This window comes from Dipodomys ordii, unplaced genomic scaffold (genome assembly GCF_000151885.1).
Source record: "Dipodomys ordii isolate 6190 unplaced genomic scaffold, Dord_2.0 Scaffold100, whole genome shotgun sequence".
NCBI classification, from domain to species: domain Eukaryota; kingdom Metazoa; phylum Chordata; class Mammalia; order Rodentia; family Heteromyidae; genus Dipodomys; species Dipodomys ordii.
The window spans coordinates 3,316,354-3,336,643 of NW_012267316.1; the positions used below are offsets into that span (position 1 = coordinate 3,316,354).

Consider the following 20,290-nt stretch of genomic DNA (forward strand, 5'->3'; position numbering starts at 1 on the left):
GAGTCTTGGATCCTGGGTCGTCTCTGGTCTGCAAACTGCAGGATGAAGCTGTCTGCTCCTTGTCGGTTCTTGCTGGTGTTGAGTAGAATCCGCTCGCCCGCTGCGTCTGGCTCCTTCGTCCCGGACTTTCAGTGCTCAGGTATCGCCCGGCTGCGGTCTCCACCGCGACCCTGCCGCCGCTGCCACGCGGCAGCCGCCGGCGGCTGGCTGGTGCTCAGATGTGTCTTCTTGCCTTGGCTTTCTCTCACTTGTCTAACTCTCTGTCCTGTGATGGCACACTTGGTGTGTTTCTCTGGCTTGGGACTGCTCACTGGAACTCTAAAACTGCTTTCTATGCGAGAGCTTGTTCAGATTCCAGCTTCTCCTCCGCCATCTTGTCTCCTCCTTTAATATAGCTTCTTATACCTTCCAAGACTTTATGAACAACTCCAGAACTTACATCATTGTACCTATTTGCTTTTTTTCGTGGTAGTTACTTTTGAGTTCCAATTTTCTGTTACTTTCCTATAGCCTCAGTGGTAGTCCAGGTAAAGGACCTTTCCATCATGAAAGTCTTCTCTTTGCAACACACTGGGAAACTGAGGTGGGTCACAAATCCTTCCTGCTTCTTCCTCCAGGTTTATAATTGCCACCCAAGTGTGATCAAGAATTGAGATCCCTCCCCCTTGGGATTTTCTTTTGCTTGAATCATGGAGAAATTGAGAATTTACACACACACTTGCACACACTCATGTTCTCACATGCAAAATTTTTATCTCTTCAAGCTATACCTTGATAGAATTGTTTCTAATGGTGGGGATATAGGGGATATTCTTGGTGGTTTTAATGATTTAAGAAACCTAATGTTAAAATTGTTATATTTAAATGGTTATAAGCGTTCCACTAAGAATACTAGAAATCGTTTTCATTAAATGTTAAAGGGGTTATGAATCAAAAAATAACTGTAAGTCACATGAGGTTCCTTCAAGGGAATATACTATTGATCAAAGCACCAAACATATACTACATTTTGGATATGAACAAGCAGGGCCATTAAAGCTGCTCATCGAAGCTCTGTGGGCTAGGCTCTGCTCTGGCAAAGTAACATCTACGGCTGCCATCTCTCTCCTATCCAACCATCAACCAAGGTAGCCAACCAAATATTCCTATGCTTTTGCTTTAGAGACGCCCTTGTATGTCCAACAACTTTTTCATTGTTTAATTCTGAACTCAGAAGTTCAACTGTTGCCAAGATTATACCAAGACACATCCTACAGACAGAGGACATGAACTCAGGGCTCACAAACAGCATACCCAATTACGTTAATGCAATTCTTTGTGAGTTTATATGAAATTTAGCCACATAAGAAAAATTAGAATACTAACTGCTGACTGTATTCTCAGACAGAGAGAGAGAGAGAGAGAGAGTCCACACATATCAAAGCAGGGAACCCACTGCTGGGCCCAGGTAACCTGAGACCATCACCAATGAGAACCCATTAGCACAATATTACACAGAGGAAATTTTTGCAATTTCTCCCCATCTGAATAGATTTCTTGAATTCTCTGGTCTAGTAACCTAAACCATAAACCCACTTTTTTTTCCAAATGACTTAACTGTTTCAGAGGTGGGGGCTGGAAGGAGACAAGGATCCTCCTAAGGTGTTTCATTTAACAATAAGAGTCTTGTCTACCTTTCATTCTGAATGCTTTGCTCCTTTTAATTCTCATCCTTCTGAAGATCTCTGGGCTTGATGCTCAGCTCCTAGCTCCTAGCTGGTATTGCAGATAAGTAGCCACTCTAGGGGCTCTAGATCCTCTACCCCATCTCCAAAAACCAGAAGCAGCTCTGTCTAGCTACAACCTTCAGATCAGCAGCCCTGGTGCTTTAAATCTTAGCATTTCAGAGAAGATCCAGAACACAAGGAATGTATCTGAGCCACAAGATCAAGAGGAACCTTCAGTTTTGTCCTACAACTTATGGCCCTGGAGATTGTGAGGAATGAATAGAAACAAGAATCCCCTCTGCTCCTCAGAAGCTCAGCAATTACCCAGCTTAAAGAAGTCACAGCATCAAGCTTCACTGCATGTTTAAATGGGCTTTGTGAGCTTACTGATGATTTAAGCCTCAGCCAAACAGCTGAACATAATACACACAGCACTTTCTCAACAAATGTTTTTACTCCCCTAAGAGAAGTGTTAAACACCAATGAAGTTGCCTTCAAACAAACAGGGGACAACAAAATACATACAGAAGACAAAAATAGGCAAACAAACACTTTAGCAAATCAAAAGAACATATGGGTTGAGATTATAACTTGGAACTGACATGTCAGCATGTGTGAGGTATTTCACCGTGGTTTACATAAATATGAAGCAAGCGATGTACATTCACCACGTGGCTAATGATTAGGGCTTCAAGGGTCCTCGTAAGAAAGCTATATGAGGATTGTGTTTTTCAATGATTTTCAAGAAATGTGGAAGCATGCTCACCACACAAAGGCTTGAAATCTGACTGAACTGGTTCGGCTGGAAAGGCTCTGGTGTGTCAGATGGTTTTACAGGGAGTTAAAAGCAGAAATTTTCACAGGAGCTTCTTTCTGCACCTGCAGAGCTAAATACAACCCAGACTTTATTGAACACAAAATACATACGCCCAGGTTTCTCAGATTTTACTTAGAAGAAAAAGAGAATTTTTAAAATATACGTGAGATCTAGAGGAGTTATCGGGAGGGAGGAGCTTTTCGTTTTGCTTAGACTTCAAGTAATGAAGACAGAGAAAACAGGCCTATCTTTGACTGAAGCTCTCTCCAATTAGAGGGCAGAACTAGGAAGTTGTCCTGGTTCTTCCTGGCCTCTCTCCATATAAATTCAACCCTTTCGTCCCAGAGAAGGCTAGAGTTTCCTTGTCAGGGCACAAAATCATAACAGAGTGTATCAGAATTTAATGGGAGGCCACACAGAAAAGTGAAGCATGCAGCATCCAAGATAAAGATGGATCTGAAAGTGGCAGGGGAGGATGCATGCACTACAATTTGTGTACTTATGCCTTGATCAGGTAAGGAATTCATCTTAAGATAGTCCTCCTGTGTTCAGGGGTAAAGGCAGGAGAGAAAAGGACAGCATAAGAAGGGTGAGATGTGGGAAAGATTTAATGGGCAGCCGTAAGAGGTTGAATGGAGTGAATGATAGTGGTAGCTTCTGGGCCAGGTACTTGCCAGGAAGGCCAAGGATCCAGATGTTGGAGCTCCCTCAATGGGCAGGTCAGGTCAGAAGGAAGCTTAGAATGTGATTGTGATCAAATAGGCAACACTTGATTAGGCAAGTGAGTCCAAGAAGACAGGGCCAGGCCGGTGTTCTTAAAGAAGCGGGAGATGAGACCACACGGGGCCATCAAGGAAAAGGTAAAAAGCCTCTTGGAAGGGCAAGGGACTAGGACAGAAAGAAGTGCTTATACTAAGCAAAGAGAACCATATATCAGGCACAATCATTACTTGGACATTTTAAAAGACAGAAGTCTTCCAAAAATCTCTGAACAGTAGGTGATCACTTACCATTTTCAGTTTAATAGGTAGGGTCAGAAAGATGCATCCGAGAAGAAGAGAAGACAGGAAGGCTTCCCAAGGCATGCAGAGATAATAGGTGCCTTCCCCAGGAGCCATACAGCCGAGAGGAATTAAACAAAGAGGAAAGAAAGAAACCCAGTCAACCTTTAGGGAGATTAGAAGTCCACCAAGAGATAAAATACACCTATAAACAATCAAAGAGAAAAGCTTAAAAGGCTGCCAAAGATGTTAAATACACAGATGACACACGGAAGAACACATCACAAAGGCCGCTGCACCTCTACTGTGCAGGAAAGGCCAGGTAAGAAACTTGAGTTAAAATTTATGTTAAAAAAATATATACAGGGCTTCGTACTAAAATCAGGCAGTAAAGGTAAAGACTGAGAACAGCACTAGAATAATTACAGGGTAGCCTTAAACTCACTGGATGAATTGGCATGTACTGAGCTCAGAGACCAGGTGGGAACCAAACCAGCCTTTCATAGAGACAGAGATGGCAGCCTAGGCCACAAGGCTGATTCCTGTTTGCACACTAAGGATGAAAACTGTGGGCATCAGGGAACAGCACCAGGTCTGAATTCCTAGGGGGAAGTGGGAAAAGCACTGTATAGCCTTGGGATGGAAATTGAGGAAACTGGAGCCCTGGGAGTAGGCTAAGGACAGATCTCAGAAGAGAAGTGAAGTTCAGAAGAGTAGAACTAAAAGAGATTGGGAACAAGCAGGACCAGAGAGCAAGGGTAAATGACTCCTGGGAGAGAGAGGCTGAGATGAGGCCTGGCATGCATCTGCTGTGGAATCCTTGGAGTCACTCTCACAGACAGTTTCAGACAATGGCGAGATAGAAGCCAGGACTGACGGAGATGGAAAAGAAAGGTTTGAAAAATCAAGGAAAGAAGAAAAAGGCTCTACGCTTTCCAAAAGCTGGCCTGGGCTGAGAAGATGAGTTAGAGAGGAAAATGTAGAGTCCAGGGAAGAATTTGTTATTATAGGACCTACTTAGGATTTTTTTTTTTTGTCGGTCGTGGGGCTTGAACTCTGGAGCTAAGCACTGTCCCTCAGCTTTTCAGCTCAAGGAGAGCGCTCTACCCCTTGTCCCCTTGTGCTACAGCACCACTTCCGGTTTTCTGGTGGTTTATTGGAGATAAGAGTTTTTCACGGACTTTCCTGCCCAGGCTGGCTTTGAACCACGATCCTCAGATCTCAGCCTCCTGAGTAGCTAGGATGACAGGCGTGAGCCACTGGCACCTGGCTACTTAGGAAATTTGTCGCCTAAGGGAAAGGAAAGAGAAAGGAAACAAGGAAGCCCAGCTAACTGGCAATTTGGGCATGAGGTGGGTAATGGAAGAAAAGTTCTAGTCAGGTGGGAAAGGAGAGAATCTTGAGCACAGGAAAACAACAGTGGATCAGTAACAAGATGCCCTTCCCAGGATGGTGTGGGAGAAGTCAGAGCAGGTGTGCAAAGTAATATTTTGCAGGAAAAAGCCTAAGGTCCATCGAAGATGGCACATCCATGAAGAAGTGATGGTTTCTATTAGAGGTAGGAAAGAGTCCTGTAAGATCAGATGATGCCAAGATGATGCCCACCCAACTAGAGCTCTAGATGTGCCATGCCACCAACTTGTGGTCCTCGTGTAGCAGTGCATGGCACCTGAAACAAACATAACACAGCCACACAGACCTTCCTGTGCAGCAGGTAGCAGGGTGACCAGAGAGATGAGAATCTCAGTGACTGGGTGGTTAACCTGAAGGACATAGACACCACACCGAGGCTGGCCAGGAGAAATGTGAAGCAAGTAGAGAAAGTGGAAGAACTAGAAATCTAAGAAGCAAAACAGGTTCTAGGAGAATGAGAGAGGGAAAAGTCTGGAAGATGAGCTAGTAAGATTAGAGCCCCCAGTGCGGAAAAGATTCAACTACAGCTTGTGAAATGTGGCCAGGCAGGGGATGGGCTGGATTGAAAAAGGAGAGAAATGTCCCTTGAAAGCCCTGAAGGTATCAGGGAACTGGACAGACTGTCACATGGGCAAAGGTGTCACAGGAGAGGAACATGGCTGGAGTGAGGGAAAACAGGACGGAGTGCATGGAGGTGAATAGTATAAGAACAGACACACACTTGTGCACCTGGACATACTCATGAAGCACGTAGAATGGAAATGGTGGAATAAAAGCACCTAAACCACAGATGAGGAGGAGAAGGAGGTAAGGCTAGACATGCAGCAGAAGAAAGAGTTGGTGGGGAGCTGGAGGACCAGGCCTGCCTGCCTACAGCCCTGAGGGATGGAGGCATGGACATGGGAAGTATACACAGACAGTATACATAGACAGCAGGGACACTGAGGAGGAGCAGGAGGGAACAGCAGTGTAAACTAAGGCAGCTTTGGCACAGTAGAATAATCTGGATGGAACTCACTCCTAAGAAATTCCTAGAACCAGAATCAGGGCTGCCACCAGCCATAAAAAGAGGATGCGGCCTGCACTAGGCAGAAGAATGTCACTTTCAAAGTTGTACCGGGTGTTATACCACATGTTGTGCTTAAGTAACCTTACCTGCAGACAGGGCCTTGCAGAGCAGGTGGAGCAAAAAATCCTGAGATGGGAACACTATCCTGGGTATCTGATGAGCCCAATCTCACCTCCAAAGGTCTTTATCCAAGAGAGGCACGAGAGCCCAGAGGGAACATGTGACAAGGGGCATGTGAACAGAAGTGGGAATGAGGAGGGGTAAGCAAAGAGATTCTCCCCCAAGAGCCTGCAGAGAGAGGACAGCCCCACAGAGCCCATTCAGACTTCAGACTTTCCCAATTGCATCGTAAGAAATCTGTGCTGTCTAAGTTATCACATGGATGGTGGTTTGCTATAGCAGCATTAAGAAACTAGCAAAAGAACTTAACTACATAGATTTCAAGTTAAACCTCTATTCCTAAAGCGTAAAACATCTATATAGAAGTCCAAAAAGATTTTAACTCTTCTTGTAGTGACTTCTTGTTCAAAAATACACAATGATTTCAAAAATGTAGATGCATCCCCAATTTGTTAGGATCTAAGTGTGAATTCTGCCTGTCTTTCCTACAATCTCATACCAGCCAAGGCATCAACAATACATCTGGCCTTCAGGCCAAGGGGGAGCAGTTTGGTGGTTCTTGCTGTCAGCACACAAGACAATGCAGATCTAGACTAGCTGTGCTCCTGATTCAAGACAAGCAAGGGCTGTGGCTGGTGCAAAGGCTGGGGGGCTGCTCCAGGCCAGAAACAAGGTCTCGGTTTTTCCTGCAGGAACTGAGCAGGCGCCAGCTCTTATTCCTACCAGGACATGAGGGCACATGTCTCCAGGCCAGAGTGAGCACGCTGTCTGGGCCATCTTAAAAGAAGATGTCAGGCATCTACAAGGCTCAGCGACACAAACACAGAAAGGAAGAGCCAGAGCTTGGAGCAGGCTGACAAGCCTCAGAAGAAATGCACACCTGCATCTGGGGCCAATCACACTGGAGGACTTCAGGTTTGAGCAGACATATATGGACCAGAGGTGATGAGCACCAAGGTAAAGAAAATGTTCCAGAAAACTACATGCGATAGTGAGCGAGCATGAGAGAATTAGCAGAAGGTGTAAGAGAGACACACATTTAATACCAACCCTCAGGCAAAAAGAAAAAGCAGTATTTAAAAACTTCAGACCAATTCAAGATAGTAGTCACATCTCACCAATAATCAAGCAAAAATGTTTTAAAATCTTCTCTGTCAACAGAAGGTGTTTATACACTTGTACACTCATTATCCCAGATGGTTAAATAAATTATAAAATATGAAACACTTTCTTTGGTTGTATACAAAAAAGAAACTTAAAATAGATCTGTAGATAAGCAAAGATCCTTGTGTGCAAATAAAATATGACATACTTTCCTTAAAGTAATATTACACACATTTTCTTGGTAGAATATGTATCTGACATGAATTGTGTATGTATATATGATGGAATTAGGAATATGTAGGGTAAGTGTCTTTGGTAAGTCATCTAAAACTTGAATGTCATTATGGAAGCTGTATCTTAAAAATAAAGTTCTACATTCTTGTCTTCAGAATAGTTTTCCATCTAGATATGCAAACTATTTTAAGTGTTATTTTCCACACTTCAGTGATTAAAGCTAGAGAGTTCCATCACATTGGCAGACCTGAATGGATAATACTAGCAGAACAAAATGAGCATTTGCAGTCAGGCACAAGATGTCAACAGGAACCTAAGTTCAGTTCAGTACTCCTCCTTGGAAGGCTGACAGGAACCTGCCTTTGTTACCAAACTGAAGCTGTCAAATATAAATCATGGAATGTTTTTTTCTTAAAACTTAAGTGTCAAAGGCTGGGAAGGTGGCTCAGTGGTAGAGCGCTTGCCTTGCATGCATGAGGCCCTAGGTTCGATTTCTCAGCACCACATAAGCAAAAAGAAAAAAGCCAGAAGTGGCGCTGTGGCTCAAGTAGTAGAGTGCTAGCCTTGAGCTGAAGAGCTGAGGGACAGTGCCCAGGCCCAGAGTTCAGGCCCCACGACTGGACCCCCCCCCAAAAAAAACCTTAAGTGTCAAGATGGAGTAACAGTATCTTGAGCGAGCCTAGACAGCAAGAAGATCAGGCCAAGTCAGTGGGGAGCAGCACTGCTCTCCTCACTCAGTGTCAGATGAAGTCTCCTCTCAACTTTGGGGTGCTAGCAAGCCCACCCCACGGACTTTACATCACCAACTAACATGTGCTTCATATTGCTATTGTTTTGTTTGTTTTGGTGGTGGTGGTGGTGAAGGTAGTTTGTTGATTTAACATTTTTTCCATCCTAGAATGGCTAAATATCACTGTTCACACATTTACAGTTGTGTTATTAGTCAAGGAGCATCCATGAGCATGGATGTCCTGTCCTCAGCACTCTGTGGTCTCCCAGACTCTCGACCTCCATGGGAACTCTTCACCCAGCCTTACTGGCCATGAGACCCTCTTTCCTTCATTCAGTAAATAAAAGGCTTTAGCTTCTCACTATAGATCAAAATCATAGAATGTGTTAAATCCAATGCAATTTTTTCATATAAACTTCTGAAACATTGCAAACACACCAAGAAGCATTAGAGCAGCCACACACACACACACACACACACACACACACACGCATGCACACACACACACTCATCTTGGTTAAGGCTGATCCCTATTGCTGCAAGACTTGGGGGCTGGCAGTCACAGTCAATAGCTGCATTGTACATCCTTCTAGTCAGGTATAATGTGATTTATGAGTCCAATATCTCATCTGACACACCCTACCATGCAGCTCCTTAAAACTGCCCGAGGTAGTCCTTGGGAGGACATGTATAAGTGATACTAGGTAAGGTACGTGTTTAGTATATACACATCACATCCTTTGCCTCATATGCACATGTTAGTTAGTGTTCCCAGAATCCAATGATGAAGGGAAGGGACACTCTTTACCTCAGAGATGAAAAAAAGAAAACATTGTACCGGGATGGCTGAAAGACTTGTTTACATCTGAGAGCCAGGAAGTAGCAGTAACAGGGCGGCAAACCCAGGTTCCAGTGCACACTCTGATCTCCTGTGCTGCATCGTTGCCTAGCCCGGTCTACAAGTTCGAATGGGTCAACTAGCTTTCTAGGCAAAAGTAGTCATTTTAATTAAATGTCCCAAGTATGGATTCCTTGCAAAACCCTTAAGACTTTCAGTAGCTGACCTTGGAAAACAGCTCCACAGGTGCAGCTGTGGCCTTTTGTTCTTTTAGGTACTGCTCCCAGGACCACGCTTTCTGTGTTGCTGTAGAAGGTGCTGGAAGAAAAAAAAACACAGTGATTAATGTAAAGCAATGCAGGACAGACGAGTAATAACATTTAGTGGAAAGTAAACTCAAGGCGCAACCTAATGAGTGGGTGATCAAAGCCTCTCATGAGAGACTCAGCCTGGACTGTGTGAACAGTTAGCCAAAACACATCCCCACTCCTCACTCTACTTACTGTCCCTATTTGGGGAGAGGGTGAGGAACAGAACTCACCCTCCTCATAAGGGTGCAGGTGAGCAGTTACAGCATGCCCTCAAGGATGGCAGGCAAAAGGATTTGCTTAATTTTAAGGTAACTAGCCTGAAAACTTCCATGCTTCTTTTTGGTGTGAATGTCAGTGGGTACAACCTGTCAGAGGCAAGATGGCAGTATTTGTCAAAAAGCCTCAGAATTTTCCCACAGTTGGAATCAGAAATTCTCCCTCCAGGATTTGTCTTAATGAAATCACAGCTGACCTGCCACAGGACAAAATGCAGGGTTTTCTGCTATAAGTCTGCCTAATAATGAAACATTGCAAACAAATTAGAGGTCTACCAAGGGGAATTAATTAAATGTCATTTTAATAATAGGCAAGAAGATTACACTGTGGAAGGTTGCTGAATGGCTAAGAAACGTTATGTTAATGATATACTGTTAAATGGGAGGAAACGGTTAAGGAAACAAAATGGTCCTTTTTGGTAAATATTCAATGGATTAAAATGAGACTAAAATTTGTCAGTTGAAATCTTCGAAAAAGTATTTTTTTCAAAAAATCATATTATCCTTTTGCATGAAATTGCAGAGCTTCTGCATGGCAAAGGACATAGCTAGCAAGATCAATAGAAAGCCCACGGATTGGGAGAAGATCTTCACTAGCCATATAACAGACAAGGGTCTCATATCTAAAATATACCTTGAACTCAAAAAATTAAATCCCCCAACAACATATCCTCAAAGAAACAACTGCCCAATAAATAAGTGGGCTAAAGACTTAAAGAGAAACTTCTCTGAAGAGGAAAGAAGGATGGCCAATAGACACATGAAGAAATGTTCAAACCTCAATAGCCATAAAAGAAATGCAAATCAAAACAACACTGAGATACCACCTCACTCCAGTTAGAATGGCTATAATCAAGAACTAATAACAACAGATGCTGGAGGGGATGTGGACAGAAGGCAACCTTACTGCATTGTTGGTGAGAGTATAAACTTGTTCAACCACTTTGGAAAGTAGTATGGAGGTTCCTCAAAAGACTCCACATAGAGCTCCCCTATGACCCAGCAATCCCACTTTTGGGCATTTACCCAAATGTTCACAAACAAGACCACACTAAAGCTACCAGCACAACTATGTTTATTACAGCATTATTTACCATAGCTAAGATATGGAACCAACCCAGATGCCCCTCAGTAGATGAATGGATCAAGAAAATGTGCTATATATACACAGTGGAATTCTATGCCTCCATCAGAAAGAATGACATTGCCCCATTTGTTAGGAAATGGAAAGACTTGGAAAAAATTATATTAAGTGAAGTAAGCCAAGCCCAAAGAAACATAGGTCCCATGATTTCCCTTATTTACAATAACCAGTGTATGTCTGAGTCAAGCAGAAACGGTCAGATAAGTTGATGTTAGGGGAATGAACCCCAAGATAAGTATTCAAATGTTTTTTGTTTTTGTTTTTCCTTTCATGCAATTGTTTCTATTATATTTATAAGATGATTTCTATGCTGCTTTGTATGTCCCTCCCCCACAAATAATAATAATAATAATAAAGCCACAGAAGATGGACTATCATAGACATGTAAGAAATTTATCTTTCTATACACATATTTTCCTTAGCAGGTATTGGGCTTGAACTCTGGGCCTGGGTGCCGTCCCTCAGCTCTTTAGCTCAAGGCTAATGCGCTACTACTTGAGCCACAGCGCCACTTCTGGATTTCTGGTGGTTTATTGGAGACAAAAGTCTCACGGACTTTCCTGTGCAGGCTGGCTTAGAACTGTGATCCTTAGATCTCAGCCTTCTGAGTAGTTAGGCATGAGCCACGGGTGCCCAGCTGTCACTTTCTGAATTTAATAAAAACAAGTATATATAAATTACTATATACTTCAAACACTCATCTATTTATATATTTATATATTTATAAAACACTTCCACTGTGGTAAATGTGTGCCAAACACAAAGGCAAATGTGTTTATACAGAAAATTCACCAGAGAAGGAGAAACAAAGGAGGAGGCTACAAGGCTTGATAAGAAATGTACTCATTATCTTGCCCATGTAATTGTAACCCCTCTGTACAGTATTTTCACAATAAAAAAATAAATAAAAATTAAAAAAAAGAAAATTCACCAAAGCCTGTAATCCTAGCTTCTCAAGAGGCTAGCATCCAGAGGATTGCTGTTCAAAGCCAGTGAGGAAAATATGAGAGAAAATTACAGAAGTCTCTGTCTTTAAAATATGCAGCAAAAAGCTGGCTTGGAAGCATGGCTCAAGTAGCAAAGCACCAGATAAACAAGTGACCAAACAAGCTGAGTAAGAACAAAAGGCCCTGAGTATAATGAAAGAAGAGTAATAGGAATGAGGGAATGGGAGGGGAGGAGAGGGAAGGGAAGGGAAGGGAAGGGAAGGGAAGAAAGAAAAGAGGAAGGATTAGAAATAAAATATTAACAGTATTGGGATAGTGGAATCTGGGCTAGGTGATAGGATGAATGTAAATAATTCTTTGTATGCTACTTTTTATACTTTAAAAACTCATATTTTTCTTTTATCCCGTACACAGCATCCTTGGAAAGTCTGAGAAGTAACTAACATTTATCTTGCTTGCAATGTTCCAGGAGCAGGTACAGATGGTCAGAGGTCAGACCTGTATCAGCACTGGTGGTGACCAGTGGCCAAACACGTGAGCCTCTCAGGCCGTAAACTAACCTGATGGGGCTACAAACACAATACGACAAGTTGTGCAGGGGGATTTATATAGACATCTGTTCACTTACAAGGTGTTTTCTTACCTTTCTTTTAATGAAAAATCACTGTCTACTAGAATAAATGTAGAACCCTTCCTCTGGTCTAGTAGATGAAAAGTATTCGTCATTAACAAAGAATCTAAGTTTGGATAATAAAAGAAAAATGCTATCAATTTATAGCTTCAACACAGAAAAAAAGCACAAGAGTTCAACTTTACCATCTGTCATAATATTAACCAGTTACTTCCCAAAATACAGTACCAAAGTAATAGAATTCTGAAGTCATCAAGACTAACAGAATTATCATCAATGACTATGAAATGATGATTCATGTCTATAATCCTAGCAACTCAAGAGGCTGAGATGTGAAGGATTGAGGTTGAAAGCAAGGCCAGAAGAAAAGTCTAAGAGACTGGTATCTCCAATTAGCCAGCAAAATGTTTGGCTGGTGGTGTGGCTCAAGTGATAGAATGTTAACCATGAGCAATAAAGATGAATGAGTGTAAGGCCTTGTGTGAATTCACGCCTTGTTACTGAGAAAAAGGAGAAAAAAGTGGAGGTGGAGGAAGATGAGAAGGGGAGGCAGAGAGGAAGGATGAATAGGAGGAGAAAGAGGATGAAGAACAAGGAAGAGGAGGTAGAGGAAGGGGCTAAGAAGAAAGAGGAGGATGAGGAAGAGAAAAAGGAGGAGGAAGATTAGGAGGGAAAGGGAAGGAAGAAGGAAGGAAGGAAGGAAGGAAGGGAGGGAGGGAGGGAGGTAGAGAGGAAGGGAGAGAGGGCAGGCAGGAAGACAGGCAGGAAGACAGGCCATAGATATATTTTCTTGCTATGTTTGGAAATGTTGTGGCATCCTGACCTGGTGGAGATCTCTACCAAGAAGCTTCTGGTGTGTGGCCATTTCTGCATCTCACCACATGACATTTATTTTGCCAAAGAGAGGAAGCAAACACTCCGGTCAGATTAGTTAACTTCCCTGTTTTCACACAAGGATTTTGCTGCAGTACAATTATGTGCTTTTACAAGAAAACATTGTGGCAGCATCAACTCAAAGGCAAATATAGATCGCTCATTTTCTCCAGCAGCTGTGTTCTCTAAAAGATTGTGTGTAATTTCTCACTTTAATCAGATTTCCGATTGTCATATATTGTCATTTCACCAGAAGTAAATCATATCTCTAAGAACTCTTTTATGATTACATAAGTACGCAGAAAGCCTTTAAAATTTATCATAAAAAGAGTACATAATATCAGACAATAAAAACTTCCCATGAATTACCAACTTTACTAAAGGCATAGAATTATTGCCCAGTATGAGGCCTGGACAGGTTCTTCCTAACAGAATCCCAAAGGCCTTGTGTCTCCATAGTTTCTCCCTGCAGTGCTTTCTCCTTCCCTTGGAAAATACATTGGTTGCAATTAGTTCACTTTTTTTGTCTTGATATAGGGGACCTTGTTATGTTTTCCAGGCTGGCCTGGACCTACAATCCCTTAGTATCCCCAGGGCTGGGCAGCAGGAAGATGAGCCACTATGCTTGCTTTCCTTTTCTTATTTTGAATGAGAACATAACCCTCTATAAAGAAGGGGGTGTGATTGACTGTGTTCTTCCCTATATCCCTGGAGCTGAAAACTTCCCTAGCTACAAATACTTGTTTAAGGAGTTAAAGGGAAAGAAAGGAAGCAGAGTAGCACTTTGGGTCTTAAAATGAATTCTAGGATATCTGTTTGCATCAATTCATGTTTCAGGTTCCTGGAGAGAAGGAACCAATTAAGTAGGGTTTGGCCACTCATATTTTATACAGTTCTGAAACATGCTATAGATGTGGCATTCATCCTGTAGAGTATACAGGTAACTATGTTAACTAAAATTTCATTTCTTTCTACTATACTTACTGGCTTTAGAAAAATGTTCCAATTTTTCTTCTTCTGTGACATATCATGTAGTAGAGAAAATATGTAGTGATTTTATATTATCACTCATTTAGTATCTGGCTATTATATGCTTGATGCTAAATGTGGTGATTGGAGTATGTATGCGTGTATGTGTGTGTGAATGTGTATACACGTGTGTACATATAACCATATATGTGGGTATATTTCTATATTTTTGACACTGTTGCCCATGATGGGCTTGATCTGAACTCCAGTGATCTTACAGACTTAATTTTCCAAGTTTCTGGGACTACAGGTGTATACTCCTATGCCCAGCTTCCATTTACTTTCACCACATTGAATATTAAATTAATAATGCAATTTGTCCTTCTACAGAACTGAAGCTCACAGAGCCAGAAATCTGGATTTAAACAAAACTCCTGGCCCCGGCACATCCACCATACAACCCTGGCTCACATTAGCACAGAGTCAAAACGTAGCAGAAGCACGTATTAAATCAGTCACTCTTAAGATTAAAGAACCATAAAATTAAGTCTGCAGGGAAATCAATGAATTCACCCTTTGCAAATATGGTTAAACGTTTGCAAGTCATGTTGGTAATACATATTTATAGCCCAAAATAAGGTGCTACTATTTGTTGCGTCTATTTATTCTAACTTTAATATTTTCCTCTAGAAAATGCAAAAGATCTAAATACAGCCTTTACAATGCTGTCAAGTTGGAAAAAGAATTCTAGGTATTCAAAACCAGAAATTGTATAAATTATTACTATCAAGGTCACATAATAATGACGTCGTAAATACTGAGCAAACACGGTAGAGCATGCTTACATACTAATAGAAGTCCTAGGAAAATGATCAAATGAAGCTAGGGTATCGGGTATTGTCAAGCCCTGTGAGGCATGGCTGAGGGATGGGTGGTGAATTATTTTCAAACCTTAAAATTCTCTTTAGCATGCCCCCAAGTTTACTTATAAAGATATTCTATTAGGAGCCCCAATACTTGGCATCTTCCAAACAGAACACGGGGCCTCTCCTCCCTAACACTCAACCACCCTCCTGCTCACTCAACCTGAGCAGGCACAGATTGAGAAATCAGGGAGAGGATGCTTTCACCCGAGCAGTAAGCAACCCTGTTCTAAGAAGCCACACAGCATTTATTAGTAACTTTCTGCACTAAAATTAAAAATGGCCGGGGGTGAAGAATGAATGAATGATCACTCTCAACAACAGAATTGCGCAGATCTTAGTGCTCCTATCTCGGAGCAGTCTCTCCAGAACTCCGTGAGTCCCAAGCACACAGTCACACGGTATTTTCAGTCTGTTTCTGAACTGATGTTGGATAAAGGAAGGCTCCATCAGAGGATGCAGTGTTGTCACCAACCACTAGCCAATTTCACAGCAGTCTACAAACAAGATTGCACTCTGTGGGTACCCTGGAAGGGACACATTGTTGACTATGCATCGCATCACTGCTGGGTAACCTCTCCCAACTAGCAGCCAATGGATTCTAGCAGCACTTCACAATTCCCATTTTAATAACTATGTCCTGTTGCTGTAGCAAGGATTTCTCCATGCTCCAACTACTGCATATTTCATTTGCACATTTGGGTTGCTTTTCATTTCAGACCAAGTGAATTGAAAACTCATTTCCAGCTCACCTCCCCAGGCAAAGCAGGTAGAGTATGCCCTGGAATGCACCAGAACCTGACTCTTCCCCATACGGTATTTACTCTAGAAGATAGAGAGGTGTGTGCTGGCAAATTGACATCACCACTCCCTGACATATGGCAGGATGCCATGGGGTGAGGAATACACAGACTCAGTGTTAATTTACACTAGTTAAGAAATCCAAACAGCATGCCGGAGAACAAACAGAAGAAGGATTCATTGTGAACAGAACAGGACACCATTCCTCCTTGGGGCTAGTGGGAATAGAGAAGACAATTGAGGCGAAATGGCAAAGAGTACAAAGCAAAAGAAGCTGAAAGGTAAAGAGCGGCCTCTGTAAACCATGTCTGAGCACAGAGTCACAGACAGCATGGGTTGGGCTGCTGGATGGGAAGGGGCAATAGGGTCGTGGAAGTCAACCTAAGGAGTCGTTTAGAAAGCCATTATGGACTTGGGAACTGTGAAGGAGACGACCAGAACCTACATTAAGAAATATAGTGCCTGGCCAGTTCAGCTCGCCAAGGGCCAGTGGAGTGATCCTTGGGGACAGGTAGGAAGGACTCTGGGAGAAAACACAGCAGTCCATCCAACAACAACAGCTTTGTGGACAGGATAGAGATCCTAACACTCAAGTTTAGACATCCAGGAGCCAACACAAAATCGGGGGGGGGGGCGCAGAATTAAAAATGAGTATTTGAGTAGGCATTTCATTTTAGGTATGTAGAATCATCTATACTAAATATATACCAGCAAAAGGCAATTTTGAATTTTCCATGAGCACTAAATAATGCATAAAATAATGACAAAGATGAACCAGGCCAGAGAGCCAATGACCCTGCTAAAAGAGAATGGGGAGCAGAAAAGACACAAGGAAAGCATAGGCTCCAGGAGAAGGAGGCCTGGAAGTCAGAGGCAGAGGGTTCCCAAAAGACAGGGAGAACCAGACATTGAATGTTCCAGAACAGAGACTGGAGAAGCTGCTGTTAGTCTTAAAACCCTGGTGTCTCTGTGACCAGAGAAGAAGGTTCCATGAAGAAACAGGACCGAAAGTCAGACTGAAGCCAGCCAATAGTAAAGAGGACGTGTCAGACAAGCATCAGAGTGAGCCAATTCTGAGAGGTTTGCAAACAGAGAAAGAGTAAGGTGATAGGAGCTCAAATGAGTAAAGAATGGAGTCAAAGAAAAAATAAATTTTTCTTTCCTTGTCTTAAAAACAAGAAGAAAACACAAAGATAAAAGCATTTTAGTTTATCTGCTGACAGAAATAAACCAAGAAGGAAAAATGAGGCTTTTAGCCAAATGGAGCTCTACCTCAGCGAGTAGGCAGGCGAGTGTGCTGGCGTGGGGAAGAACACAGGCAAGGAAAGATGTCTTCAAAGGCTCATGGGTTACAATCTTTGTCCCCAGCCTGCCACAGTGCTGTTGAGATGGGGTAGAATGTTGATTAGCTAGCACCTACTATGAAGAAATTAGGTTACTGGAGATGTTTCTCTCTCATTTCTTCTTGGACACCCTGAGGTGAGCTGTCTCCTTCCCAGTGGCTTGGCTGCCATAATGATCCACCTCACCACATGCCCAAAGTAACAGAGCCAAATGGCCATGGACTGAACTCTCTCAAACCATGAATCAGTCATCTTTCCACCACTTAAGCTGATTGGCTCAGTTATTTTGTCACAGTTAACAGAAAGCTAACACAAATAAAAGGGTGGTGGACAAAGATGAAACATGGGAGTCTTAGATGCCAAGGAAGAAGATGGGAGAAACTACACCATTGATCTCCTTCAAGATGCAGAAGAAAAGCCATGAGGTTGCCTTCCTTCTAGAGCACTGGCCAAAGGAGACTTGTGGCTTTGAAGCAGGGTTGAATCAGAGGGCAAAGCAGTCTTAAGCCTCCCTCACTGAACAGGTGATTGCTGGAAGCTGACTACACTGGGAATCTCTGTAGCAGCTCTTGGCAGTGGTGAAATGGAAGCAGATGGTGAGGTTTGTATGCAGCTGGGAGCGGGTGAGAAGAGGACCAAGTGAATGGGAGACACTAAGCCAGGGGAATAGCAAAGAGAAGGATTCAGGGGTCCCTACTGGCGGAAGGCAAATGAAATTAGAAAACAAAGCTGACAAAAATCAAAACAGAATTAAAAAGCTGTGGAATGGTTGCTGCTTTTTTCCTTTGTTAAAGATTCCACAGAGTTGAAGGGGACATACTTGGAGTGAATAAGAGTATAATTAAGAAGAGGTTTCAATATTGAAGATGTAGAGATTCAGCAGATGTGTGGCTAAGTGCTGAGTTCAGTGTTGACTGGTTAGCAGAGAGGAGAGGTTGTAAACAAGGTACGTGACTCTACAATATGCTTTACAAAGCCCTTGGAAACTTGAAAATGTGGGGCTATATCCTAGAATTAACAATTCAGAAGTTCTGTGAGTAAGCCTGCAATCTGTTTTAATAATTGCTCCAAGTGATTCTGCAGCATGCTAAGATTTAAGGATGACTTCCAATATAACAGAAAGAGTCCAATGAAGAGGAGAAATAACTAATCCTGATGGAGATGATCAAAGAATTTTCACAAATGATAGGACTTGTGCAAAACAATAAGGTTCTCAAAGCGTGGAACCCAGACAAGTTCTATCAGTATTACCTGGTAAATGGTCATGAATGCAAATTTGGGGCATCAATGAACATTTGGGAGCTTACTAGTTCAAAGCTCTTGGTATGAGGCTCAGCAATGTGTTTTTACAAGGCCTCCAGGTGGCTTTGCTACAGCTAATGCTTGAAAACCACAGCCCCAGAGAGGGGTCATCTTTCAGGTTAGTCTGTATGTATGTATGTACGTTTGTACATATGTATGTATTATTTGGTGGTTACTGGTGTTTGTTTATACTTCCCAAGCCCCACTTCCAACCTTTTTCTGTGCCACTTATTTATTTATTTATGTATTCTGTCTGTCATGAGGCTCAAACTCTGGGCCTGGGCACTATCCCTCAGCTCTTCAGCTCAAGGTGAGTGTTCTACCACTTGAGCCACAGCACCACTTCGGGTTTTCTGAGTGGTTTATTGGAGATAACAGTCTCACTGACTTTCCTTCCCAGGCTGTCTTTGAACCATAGTCCTCAGATCTCAGCCTCCTGAGTAGCTAGGATTTCAGGCGTGGGCTATACCCAGCTTTGCCAGTTACTCTGAAACAGTGTTTTGGTCCTTGCACAGACAAGTGTCTGAGTCATGATCTACCTCTTTTTTTTTCAAGTTTATGTGTTTATTTTTTTAATTTAATTTTATTGTAAAGGAGATGTACAGGGGGGTTATAGTTACATAAGTAAGGTAGTGAATACATTTCTTGTCAAACATTGTTACCCCTCCCTCATCTTCCTCCTACTTTCCTTCCCACCATGCCCCTTCTCCCCTCTCCCCACCAAGTTATAAAGTTCATTTCCAACCCTATGTCTTGTGAGTATCAATGTTGCACTGGTTTATCCTTTGTCCTTTGTCTCACCATTTTGTTATTCCCTTTTGCTTCCCCAGATAAACATATATACAAGACACAGGGTACTAAAATAAAAAACAGGGACAACAGGGGATAAACCAAGGAGGAAAATGAAAGAAAAAATAAATAACTTCACATAGTACATTTGAAACAAAAAACTTATTTACCTATCTTGGAGTTCACTTCAATTAGCATCATTTTATATGGTCATATGTACATAACTATTGGGCTATTGTGATGCTCTGCTAAGACTATCCTAAACATAAACTAATTAATAAAAATGAGGGAAACCATGGAGCCTATGTTTCTTTGGGTCTGGCTTACCACCTCTTTTAGGCTTCTAGCTGTAGGTAAGATAATTGGCAGCTACCACTGGGCCACCTCTTGGTTGAAAAAGGAGTTTGAAAAACTTTTTTCCCCCTTTAATCTAGTAGCTTCTCTTTTTTTCAATACTTTTTATTGTTATTATAGAGATGATGTTTAGAGGGGTTACAGTTACATAAGTTAGATAAAGAATACATTTCTTTTTAAACAATGTCATCACTTTCATTGTTCTCTCTCTCAGTTCTCCCCCTCCCCACCTACAAGCTATACAGTTCATTTTTGATACAGTATCTAATGAGTACCCCTGCTCCATTTGTTCACCTTTTGTCCCACCATTTCTGTACCTCCCACTTACTCTCCCAAAGACAGATAAGCCAACAAACAAGACAAAAGGAAAAGAAAACAAAGACAGCAACAAAGAAAAATTCCTATTGCTTCCATTTCCTGAAGTTCATTTTAATAAATACTTCATATTATCAGATGCACATAAGTATTGTACCTTTATATTCCTCTCCTAAGAATATCCTCCTTTGGAGTTGGTTAGTAGTGATCTTGAAGAGATCACTTGGCAGCCCAATTCCCCCAAGAGGAAGAAGCAACCTCAGGAAGAGGCAAATGAACTT

The 20,290-nt window shown here is 42.1% G+C and overlaps 1 protein-coding gene across 1 annotated transcript in view; it reads right to left on the minus strand.

Annotated features, from left to right (window-relative positions):
- Positions 1-9,674, minus strand: part of L3mbtl4 (l(3)mbt-like 4 (Drosophila)) — a 259,896-nt gene extending 250,222 nt beyond the window's left edge. The window contains exons 1-2 of the mRNA XM_013027135.1: positions 9,605-9,674; positions 9,259-9,350 (exon numbers count right to left, since the gene is read on the minus strand). Coding sequence (XP_012882589.1) covers positions 9,259-9,350; positions 9,605-9,674 — 162 coding nt within the window. The remainder of the gene's footprint in view (positions 1-9,258; positions 9,351-9,604) is intronic.
- Between the last annotated feature and the right edge of the window lie 10,616 nt (positions 9,675-20,290).